General features: G+C 46.8%; 1 protein-coding gene across 8 annotated transcripts in view; it reads left to right on the forward strand.

Moving 5' to 3' along the window:
- Window positions 1–293: 293 nt before the first annotated feature.
- Window positions 294–12,030, forward strand: part of AGFG1 (ArfGAP with FG repeats 1) — a 75,429-nt gene continuing 63,692 nt past the window's right edge. For 2 of the 8 annotated variants that reach the window (XM_050964048.1, XM_050964049.1), the window contains exon 1: window positions 295–686. In XM_050964048.1, the coding sequence (XP_050820005.1) occupies window positions 520–686 (167 nt within the window). In that variant the 5' untranslated portion in view covers window positions 295–519. Of the gene's footprint in view, window positions 687–12,030 lie in introns of all 8 variants that reach the window. The other 6 variants (XM_050964050.1, XM_050964052.1, XM_050964053.1 and 3 more) reach the window with 4 other exon arrangements.

Below are 12,030 nucleotides of genomic sequence, written 5' to 3' on the forward strand. Positions count from 1 at the left end.
AGGCCAGCTCTAGTGGTGCCAGCGAGTAGGTGGGCGACACCCTCCCTCTAAGACATCCATTTGAACCCCTCCTTTTCGCCCTCTCCCCTCCCTGGCCTTTCCTCTCCGCCTCGGCCACTCCAGGTAACACCACCAGTGGTCAAGTCTTTGTGGGGTTGAGATCAGGGAGCTGCTAGTCCCCCCAGGCGGCAGGGGGCGCTGCAGGCAGCCAGCGCACTCGGAGCAGCCTCCCCAGGCCCCGCTCTCCTTGTCCGTTCCCACAAGGCAAAGGTGTCGCGCAGGTTCCGCCTAAGCTCGTTACTCAGCCGCCCCAGGCCCCGTTTCGCCACCAGCCCCCTCAGCGCCGCTCCCCCGGTGCGCGCGGGCCTGGCCCCGACCCCTCCCCGTGCCGCCGCTCCCGTCCCCGCTAGGCCGAGCGGGGCCCGCCGCCGCCTTCACCCAGCCCGGCCCCCTGCGAGCCGCCGCCGCCCGGTGTGTGCGGGGCCCGGCCGCTGCCGGCTTCTGCCCCCCGGCGGGGCCATGGCCGCGAGCGCCAAGCGGAAGCAGGAGGAGAAGCACCTGAAGCTGCTGCGGGAGATGAGCAGCCTCCCGCCCAACCGCAAGTGCTTCGACTGCGACCAGCGCGGCCCCACCTACACCGACATGACGGTGGGCAGCTTCGTGTGCACCTCCTGCTCCGGCATCCTGTGAGTGCGGGCCGGGGGGGGGCAGGGCAGAGCGGCCGGGGGGCAGGAGGGTCCCGGCTGGCTCTCGCGTGGGGGGTTTGCCTCGGGCGGGTGATTCTCTTGCGAGTGCAATTTCCCTTCCTTCTCCTCCTCCGTTGTCGGAGGTGGCGGCGGGTGGGCTGTTGTGCGAAGCCGGTAACCGTTGGTGATCTCGCAGGGTTGTTGGAACGTATCCAGCAACGGTGCTTAGTTTGCTGTGGAGGATTGAACCGGAGAGCGGCCTGGATCCACTTCTCTGGGCTGGATTTTACTACCCTGCTCACCCCCCCCCCCTTCCAAACATTTTAGTGGCAAAGAACGTGAGAAATCCGTTAGCCTCCTGCTTTCGTATGTTCATTAAATTCCCTTTCTGGGTATATTCCCGCAACTCCTTTAACTAGGCTTTTGCTTAATGCTGTAGTGTAACACGCTTAGTGGTTCATTATTTTAGCACTTGGAATATGATTATACAAGACTAATAATGTGAATTAGGGGAGTTAGGTCCTGATCTTGTAAGCATGTGTTCATATGAATAGCTTTATGACCCGAACTAGTGAAAGTTCTTGCAAGATTGAGTCCTAAATCACTTACATTTTTTAAAACTAAAATTATAGAAATCGTATTTAAAAAAATTAGATGGATGTTTTGGGAGGAAGGGAAGTAAACCTTACTCGTTTTCATGGCTATTTTTCTCAAAATAATGGAAGGATTAATTCTAGAATAAATACTGGCAAAGTACCTGTTAATAGTAAAGTCAATTATTGTTTTTGCTTTAATACATATTTTAGTTCATAAAATTGTCATGATGAGGAAGGACAGAATTTGCGAAATGTCAGGTTGTCAAACACCTTTGCTTATTTAAATGAGTTGGTTTTCTTCTCCTGGATTAAAGTTTAAACTGTAGAAAGTACAGGAGATAATTTGGTAGAATTTTCATGTGATGGTAACTTTATCTTTAAGGAGAACAGGAGTATTTGTGGCACCTTAGAGACTAACAAATTTATTTCAGCATGAGCTTTCATGAGCTACAGCTCACTTCTTCGGATGCATAGAATGGAACACACAGACAGGAGATATTTATACATACAGAGAACATGAAAAGGTGGAAGTATGAATACCAACAGGAAGAGTCCAATCAATTGAAATGAGCTATCATCAGCAGGAGAAGAAAAACCTTTGAAGTGATAATTAAGATGACCCATAGAAGGTATGAGGAGAACTTAACATAGGGAAATAGATTAAATTAGTGTAATGACCCAACCATTCCCAGTCTCTGTTTAGGACTGAGTTAATTGTATCTAATTTGCATATTAATTCGAGTTCAGTCTCTCTTTGGAATCTGTTTTTTGAAGTTTTTTTGTTGCAAAATTGCCACCTTCAAGTTTGTCACTGAGTGGTTAGAGAGGTTGAAGTGTTCTCCCACTGGTTTTTGAATGTTATGATGCCTGATGTCAGATTTGTGTCCGTTTATTCTTTTGCTTAGAGACTGTCGGGTTTGGCCAATGTACATGGCAGGGGGCATTGCTGGCACATGATGGCATATCACGTTGGTAAATGTGCGTGTAAACGAACCCCTGATGGTGTGGCTGATGTGATTAGGTCCTATGATGGTGTCACTTGAATAGATATGTGAACAGAGCTGGCATCGGGCTTTGTTGCAAGGATAGGTTCCTGGGCTAGTGGTTTATGTTGTATGGTGTGCGGTTGCTGGTGAGTCCAAAGTTACTGGAAATGAAACTCTGTTGAAATTTCAAGAATGTCTTCCAGTTGCTGCACCAAAATACACCATAATTTATGAATTGCTCTGCTTACACCTGTGTTGTACAAATAATGGACCCAACAGCACTCTATATCTTCCTTTGCCCCACTCCCTCTGCCCTCACCCCAAAGGCATGTGGATGAAATCAGAAGCATTGAAGAGCAGTCGGTTTTAAAGGATATTTTGTAAACTCATCTGTGTAACTTTAGTCATATTGGCTTCAGTGAAACTGCCCAGATAAAGCTTTGCATGTGCAGATGTTTACAGGTTTGAGTCTAAAAGGAAGGAAGCAGTTTGACAATGTTTAGACCGTAAATATTTCATTTGATGACTTGAGTTTGTATGTTGAATTCAGAAATCCAAATAACCAATGCCTATCCCTTTATATTTAATGGTAATGAAGAAATGGGTATCGGAGGAGGGATGCATGCATGGGTGGAGAGAGAGCTATTGTAAACTAAGTGTCTTGGTAGCTTCACTTTCTTTAAACAAAGTGAACAAATCAGTTCCATATTGCATTTCTTTTGAATAAGCTTCCTTTTAAGCCACTAGACTCCTAATTAATCTTACTTTTCCTATTCTCTTCATTGTGTGTTGCACAGATGTCTCTTCACATGTGTATACTTGTGTGAAGGCCATTCAAAATTGAAAAGTGAGCTCAGATTGTGGAACTGTGAACAGGCTTTAGAGTTGGATATACACTTGGTCCCTAAAGCAGCCCAACTCAAAGTAATAAATTATCTGTGCTTATATTCAAAACTGTTTTAAGATACTGTACATAAGCTTAATGACTGCATATGTTCCTTCTGCTTAAACTGACAGCACACTTAAATTACTCATAACAATACTGCTTTTAATTGGCATGCTGGCTATTTTAAATAAACATGAGCACATGTGATATATAAAAATGACTTCAGTTGGGATGCAAGTTGGGATCCCTTCTAGATCACCAGTCTAATATAAGATGAAGGATTCACTCACACCAAGTCAAACTGCAGGATATGGGCTGCTAGTTGTCTAGCCACACTGGTAGACACTACGCATACATACAAATGTCTGAAGAGAGAGAGACATCCTTTGAAGGAGAGCTTCTTAGTCTTGATATATGTTAATTTTTACTTTATTAGAAGATTAAGTCATTGCCCAGTGTTTCTAAATATACAATGTGTGTTTAAAATCCAGAGGAAGTGGCAACTATTTTTACAAGTAGAGTAAATAGCAATTAAAAGGACTTTAAAAATTGTAATGTTTTGTTTGAAACAAACTTATTCATAGATTGTAGGGCTGGAAGGGACTTCGAGAGGTCATCAAGTCCGTCCCCTGTCATAGCAGGACTAGGTACTGTCTAGACCATCCCGTATAGACATGTATCTAACCTACTCTTAAATATCTGCAGAGATGGAGATTCCACAACCTCCCTAGGCAGTTTATTCCAGTGTTTAACCACTCTGAGAGTTAGGAACTTTTTCCTAATGTCCAGCCTAAACCTCCCTTGCTGCAGTTGAAGCCCATTGCTTCTTATTCTATCGTTAGAGGCTAAAGTGAACGAGTTTTCTCCCTCCTCCTGATGACACCCTTTTAGATGCCTGAAAACTGCTATCATGTCCCCTCTCAGTCTTCTCTTTTCCAGACTAAACAAACTCAGTTCTTTCAGCCTTCCTTTATAGGTCATGTTCTCAAGACCTTTAATCATTCTTTGCTGCTCTTCTCTGGACCCTCTCCAATTTCTCCACATCTTTCTTGAAATGCTGTGCCCAGAACTGGACACCATACTCCAGTTGAGGCCAAACCAGCACAGAGTAGAGCGGAAGAATGACTTCTCGTGTCTTGCTCACAACACGCCTCTTAATGCATCCCAGAATCATGTTTGCTTTTTTGCAACAGCATCACACTGTTGACTCATATTTAGCTTGTGGTCCACTATAACCCCTAGATCCCTTTGTGCTGTACTCCTTCCTGGACAGTCTCTTCCCATTCTGTGTGCGTGAATTGATTGTTCCTTCCTAAGTGGAGCACTTTGCATTCGTCTTCATCCAGTTTACCTCAGACCATTTTTTCAGATTGTCCAGATCATTTTGAATTATGACCCTATCCTCCAAAGCAGTTGTAATCCTCCCAGTTTGGTATCGTCTGCAGACTTAATAAGCATACTTTCTATGCCAATATCTAAGTCGTTGATGAAGATATTGAACAGAGCCGGTCCTAAAACAGACCCTTGCGGAACCCCACTTGTTATACCTTTCCAGCAGGATTGGGAACCATTAATAACTACTCTCTTGAGTACAGTTATCCAGCCAGTTATGCACCCACCTTATAGTAGCCCCATCTAAGTTGTATTTGCCTAGTTTATTGATAAGGCATTTGTTACGGTCTCGCATGATATTCTTATTAAAGTCTAGGTATACCACATCCACTGCTTCTCCCTTATCCACAAGACTCGTTATCCTGTCAAAGAACTTAGCCTTGAACTATTTCATTTTGGCTTGTAATTTCTTCATATATCATGTATTCTGGATGAAGAAAAAGCCATAATAGTTATCATGCAAGAACCTGTCTATATCCAATTATGCTTTCTTTCCAGAGTGAGTTAATATACTTAATGCTGATACAAGTAACACTTGTCTAATAGCTAGGACTGTTGCTGGTGTTGCCCTAAGGCAGGGGTGGGCAAACTACAGCCCCTCAGGGCTTTGGATTCGGCCCGCAGGATTGCCCCCCATGGTGCCATGGGTTTGTGCCGCTCTCAGAAGCGGCCCTTGGGTGGGGGGGCAGAGGGCTCCATGTGTGTTGCCTTTGCCTCCAGGCATAGCCCCCCGCAGTACCTATTGCCCGGGAATGGGGAACTGTGGCCAATGAGAGCTTTGGGGGAGGTATCTGGAGGCACGGCAATGCCATTCGCATGCAGAGCCCTCTGCCACGCCCCCCCCCTCCCCGCCCCCGGGGCCACAGTGCCTCCTGGCCAGGGCCAGGGCAGGCATGCAGAGAGCTGCTGCAACCCTGGAGCTGCTTTAGGTAAGTGGTGCTGGGCCAGAGCTTAAACCCCCCTACCCCCCCAACTCTCTGCCCTAAGCCCTCTGCCTGCACCTCACACCCCTCCTGTACCCCAACTCCCTTCTCTGAACCCCCTCGTATACCCCACACCCCTCCTGTGCCTCAATCCTTTGCTCTGAAGCCCCTTCCTGCACACTGCACCCCGACCCCCTGCATGCAGTTCCCCCCCAGATGTGGCCATGCTGCCACCACCATGCACCTGAGAGACCGGCCCCCAGGAGCTCACAGCCCACCGCCCAGAGCATTGCGGCGCAGCAAGTGCATTGAGGCTGTGGGGGAGGATCTGGGGCTAGCCTCCCGAGCCAGGAGCTCGAGGGCCGGGCAGGAGGATCTTGCAGTCCGGATGTGCCCATGGGCTGTACTTTGCCCACTTCTGTGTTAGCTTCTGCATATGACCTCATTCAAAATTACCCTAAAACTTCTGAAGTTCAAATCGTTTTAACACCTACTGCAGTGGTTGTGGTTTGGAATTATTTACTGTAGAGCTTTATTCATGCAATTTTTCACATAATCTGTTTCATACTCTACAGGAACAGATTCAGTTCTTCCTATGTTCCAATTTTAATTTTTGTTTTTTACTACTGCTTCAAAGGGTACTTCCTTTGTAGTGTAGTGAGACAGTTATTTCAAATCTAAAGTGCATTGTGCAATGATGGAACATCAGGTTCTTATTCTACAGAGTGAAGTGGCCATTAATTTTGGTTCAGATATTACTTTGGAAGAGGGAAATTATGTATGGGAAATTATGTATTATGTAAATAGTGGGAAAATATATGCTTAGGGTTGTTTCAGATATTATTGTCAGCATTAAACTTTTAAAGCTGATATTCAGTTACCTTCAGAAGATTATCCCGAAGTCTGAAGTGTAACTGTATAGATCATATTTTATTTTCTCTAAGACTGATAGAGAAGAGCAGTGCTATATATTTAACAGCCTCCTGTCAGCTTTGGTAATTAAGGTGTAGGAGAAAATAAACTTGCAGTGTAAACTAGGTTTAATCCAAGTAGCTGATCTTAATTGCTGTGCACTTCCAACTCTCTCCAAAATAGTCTTATTAGCTTGCTCAGTGTCAGAGAAGATGTTTCTTCACCAGGGTCCCAAGTATGCTTTTGTTCTGAAAACATTAGTCTTGACTTGATAGTTAAAGCTGAATTTTGTACTTAAATCAGGAATTAAAACTATGTATGAATGGTACAGGGCAGTGATTCTTTTTTTTGTTCTGCGGACCACTTGAAGATTGCTCAGGATCTCAGTGGACCACTTAATGATCCTTCCAAAAGTTGTTTGTACCGTTAGCTAACTATTGTAAAGTGCTTTGGTTAAAATTGCTATATTAAAAAAAAATTTAACATTTTTTGTTGTACAAATAAAAGCAATGACTCTTGTTTTAATATCGGTAGTCTTACTTTTCTAATGCGATGGATGTGCTCTCTCCCCTGAAGCAGCAGCCCTCGAGCTGGGGCTGGGAAGGAGCAAGGGTCTCTCTCCAGTAGCTGCAGCCCTGGAGCTGGGGAAAGTCATCTTTAGTGGAGTCATGGCTGCGCACACCTTAGAGGAAACTATCCATGGATCACCTGAATGGAGCTTGTGGACCTCTGGTGGTCCGTGGACCACAGTTTGAGAACCACTGCCCTAGGTAATTTGTTTCAGTGTTTAAATATCATTACAGTTTTTCCGTAATGCCTAATCCAGAGATGCTCAGACTGTAGTCTGCAGATAGTTCCCTCTAAGATGTGCGCCTGAGCGGTCACATACAAGAGAAGGAAGGGCCACCCACCTAATTAGTGGAGCAGCACTAGGATGAGTCCACTAAATAGGTGCCTGGACTCTGGAGAAGACACACATGCAAGGTGAGATGGTGGCCTTGAGGGGAGGGAATAGGTAGAAGGGGGCTGTTGGGTGAGAAACGGGGGGTGGGTGGGAAGAATTTGGCTGCGGTGGCCAGAGAAAGAGGCGACTTTTCCTGCCGCCGGAGAGAGACAGCCCCTCCTTCCCAGCCTCAACTCTGTCACTGCTGTCAAGTATCAGAGGGGTAGCCGTGTTAGTCTGGATCTGTAAAAGCAGCAAAGAATCCTGTGGCACCTTATAGACTAACAGACGTTTTGGAGCATGAGCTTTCGTGGGTGAATACCCACTTCTTCAGATGCATCTGAAGAAGTGGGTATTCACCCACGAAAGCTCATGCTCCAAAACGTCTGTTAGTCTATAAGATGCCACAGGATTCTCTGTCACTGCTGTGGCAAGGGAGAGACCATCCCCGCTCCTTCCCAGCCCCAGCTCACGGACTGCTGCAGTGGGGGAGAGTGGGTAAGACTACTGATATTTTAATGAGTTGTGTGCTTTTTTTGTAGAACAAAAAAATGTGTTGAAGGTTTTTTTTTTTTTTTTTTTTAATATAAAGTGCTTTGGATAAAAGCGCTATACAATAGTTAGCTAACGGTACAAACAACTTTTGGAAAGATCATTAAGTGGTCCACTGAGACCCTCAGCAATTTTCAAGTGGCCCGTGGCGAAAACAAGTTTGAGAACCACTGATCTAGGGAGATTATGAAATCTCCACTACTGCAGGTTTAGACATGTTAGACAGTCTTTTGCTGACAGACGTTTAAGTATTACCTAGACTAGCCTCAGTGCTAATGACCTATTGAGTTCCTTTCTAGTCCTACATTTTTAAAATTCTAATTGGGATTCATGCTCAATTGAACCAAGGAAACCCCTAGTTTTGCATTCATTTATAAGATGAATTTCTCTCTCAAATGAGATCTAAATAGAATTCTCCTACCTCTGGTATACTACTTGTATTATAAAGTGGTCTATAATTTTCAGAAACTCAGAAAGATGTTTTAGTATTGACAATGAGACTTTACATTCTGTATGTTATAGATATAACAGTTGTGTGGTTCTGTGGTCTGATTTGGTGGTCTGTCATAGACTCCTCCTAAACTTAAACATTTGTTAGATTTGTTTGTCTTAATATGTGGAAACTGGTGGATTCCATAGGCTAGTAGAACTTGAAATAGTACAGTTAACCCTAGCTCTGTTTTTGGTCCTCTTATTGTTAGAAACACAGCAATGGAACTGCAATACGTTACATCTGAACGGGCTCACTTGTGTCACTTTTGGATGACAGTAAAACATTAATAAACCCTTTCTACTCACTAACTCTCACTGGTCATTTGTAGCATCTTACAGTAAAAGCTCTTATGTGGCATTTCACCAACCATCAAGCTCTATAAACTGGGATTTCTGATCTGCATTGAAAGTCCGGTTTATAGTGCAGTTGGTGCGGGGCTGGCAGAGGGCTGGGGCATGGGAGGGGCTGCGGGGCATGCTCTGGGAGGAAGCTTGGGGCAGGTGGTTGGGGTGTCTGAGGGACCTGGGGTGCCAGATGTGGGTGGGGGCGCTCACCTCCAGAAGTGATGTCCATGAGTACATTTGGTTGGTAGGGCCATATCACCCTCATGGATGGAGCATGGAGCTAGATTTGGCCAGCATCCTCGGTTGTAAGTAGTAGTCTACATGGGCATGATTCTGACACCTCCAGTGGTTGTGAGGTTTGGGAAGAAATCCTGTGTATCAGATCTGCTCTCTGTTGTTTCTTGCCAGCTCTGAATCACCATCTGGGAGGGATAGCTCAGTGATATGAGCATTGGCCTGCTAAACCCAGGGTTGTGAGTTCAGTCCTTGAGGGGGCCATTTGGGGAACTGGGGTAGAAATCCGTCTGGGGATTGGTCCTGCTTTGAGCAGGGGGTTGGACTAGATGATCTCCTGAGGTCCTTTCCAACCTTGATATTCTATGATTCGAAGCACCCCAAAGGCAGCTCCCTGTCCCTGCTGGTGCAATCAGAGGTGTGGCCAGGCGGCTCTGCAGGAATGCTGTCCTTGAGAACTGCAGCAGTGGGAGCTGTCGGGGGCGGTACCTGCAGACGGAGGCAGCGTGTCTGCTTGCAGAGCCGAGCCACCTGACCGTGCCTCCACTAGGAGCATCAGGGACAGGTTGCTGCTTGCGGGGAGATGCCGGAGGTAGGGGGGCACTGCATCCAACACCCAGAGCCCCCTCCCAGAATGTGCCCCACAACCTCTCCCCCCCCCCACTCCAAACTCCTACCTCTGAGTTAACTGGCGCTTTTAATATACTAGCACCCCCCTTCTTCCAACATGGCAGTTAAAAAAGCTTTTATTGTACTTTTGATTTAAATATTCTATCTTGTTATAGTTTAAAAAATTACATCATTGCTCAGGGTAGCATCTGTCTCTGTCTACTTTAGGTATCTGTATGGCCCCCTTTACCATAGTACCTGAATGACTCACCTACCTCACCTGAGAGGCAAGGAAGTACCGTTAGCCTCCCTATGTCTCAGTCCCCTAAGGCCTGGTCTACGCTGGTGGGGGGAGAAGGAGGGGAGATCAATCTAAGTTAAGCAACTTCAGCTATGCGAATAACGTAGCTGAAGTCGACGTACTTAGATCGACTTACTGTGGTGTCTTCACCGCGGTGAGTCGACTGCTGCTGCTCCCCTGTCGACTCTGCCTGTGCCTCTCGCCAAGCTGGAGTACAGGAGTCGATGGGAGAGCGCTCGGGGGTTGATTTATGGCATCTACACTAGATGTGATAAATCGATCCCCTCTGGATCGATCACTGCCCACCGATCCAGCGGATAGTGAAGACAGTACCCTAAATGACTTGTCCAGGGTCACACAGGAAGACTAGCGGATCAGGGACTCAAATCCACATCCTGGGCTATGTCCAGTGGTTAGGGCACATCTGCTTTAGCTGTTACTGTACAGTGCAAGAAATGACAAATACAGATTACCAAGGATATGAAAGATTTTAACATGATTTGCTCAGTTAAATCAGTAGTAATTCTGTCCTCCTTAGTGTTTGGCCTTCTTAAAAGACAAAATTATCATATTTAACCCTTTGAGTTGCTTAAAGTGTAGTATTGGCATAGCTCTACCCATACACCCAGATTTTATAGCTACATGAGGATGCTTGCACACATGCTTTAGACTGTCTTGGCACTGTGTTGTGGCGCTTTTAATTTCAAAGTCCATAGTTGTCTGAAGTGGGCTCAGAATGAGGTAAATATTCTTACTTCGCTCTCTAAGTGGCCTTTCAGTGGCAGTGTTCACATAATAGCTTTTATGCCCTTTTAATTTCTTTTGTATTTTTTTCTTTTTGTGCATTTTTAATAGGAAGGGTCTGAAATCGATTTCTAGCTAAAATTTGTTTCTGACAATCACTCTCTTACTATTGATATGTTTGAATTCTTGGTAGAATCTGGGAGAGAGGAGGATTCTATGAATCTGTATGTGGGAGTGTAGAAGTGCTGGCTGGGGCTCAACCTTCTCTGGGACGGGAGGGAGCCACACCGGCTCACCGCACACTGCCAAGGTTTGGGGAATTGGTCCGGCCGTGGGAGTCTTTCCTGGTGGTCCTTGCGGTAACTGGAGTAAGCACCATAAGCCCAGGCCCTGGGTCAGGGCGGAGCAACAATGCATCAGGTGCTCATGCCCTCAGGCAGGGCTAAGCAACCACAGTACAAGAGAAATAAACCCAGGCCCTGGGTCAGGGCAGAGCAACAGTGAGTCAGGTGCTCCGGCCCTCCGGCAGGAGCTGAGCACTGGCAGTAGAAACAGTAGCAATAAGCCCAGGCCCTGGGTCAGGTCAGGGCAGGGCAGCAGTGAGTCAGGGGCTCAGGCCCTCAGGCAGAGCTGAGCACTGACAGTAGAAACAGTAGTAATAAGCCCAGGCCCTGGGTCAGGGCAGGGCAGGGCAGCAGTGAGTCAGGGGCTCAGGCCCTCAGGCAGAGCTGAGCAACAACAGTAGGTCCAAAGACCTGGGAGAGGGGGAGGCTGTCACCCAACTTATGGGTGGCAGAGGGGATGCGGGCCCTCCTACTCCGCTGCTTCCCAGCCTGGGGCCCTAGCAACAGCAGAAGACCTGCTGCTGAGTCAGTGGGGATCCTGGCCACAACACACTGACATGGGCTCTGTTAGTGCTGCAGCCAGACTAGAGTCAGCTGCCCTGGGCTACTTTCAGACTTCCCCTTGAATAGTATCTGGGTCAGGGTGGTGTCCTCTGAGGGGTCCAGCACCATGGGTTCCTCGGGGTAGTGGGCAAGCGCCAGGTCCGGCACCTCCTCCGGGTAGTGAGCGCAGGGCAAGTCAGGCCCGTCCTAGTGTGCACCTTGGGCTGCGGGGGTTTCCCAGTCATGGGCTAGGCTGGAGACATCTGGCCTGTGCAGTAGCTGGCTGGCTCCCTAGTGAGCTCTGAGGGCAAGCCTTTATGCTTGCCAGTCACCGCCTGACCATCTGAGGGGCAGGCTCCCTAGCTCCGCCCACTCCAGTCTCCGGATGGGCTTGTCCCTCTCTGGGGTGGAGGAAAGTCCCCCTGCCTCACTACAGGGTGTGACATTAATGCATAAATACTAAACAAACACCTTAGAATTTTTTTTCACAGCCATATTTTGCATTTAGGTTGTTAAACTCAAAACATTTTTGACTTACAACC

Source organism: Gopherus flavomarginatus, chromosome 8 (assembly GCF_025201925.1).
Source record: "Gopherus flavomarginatus isolate rGopFla2 chromosome 8, rGopFla2.mat.asm, whole genome shotgun sequence".
Taxonomy (NCBI): domain Eukaryota; kingdom Metazoa; phylum Chordata; order Testudines; family Testudinidae; genus Gopherus; species Gopherus flavomarginatus.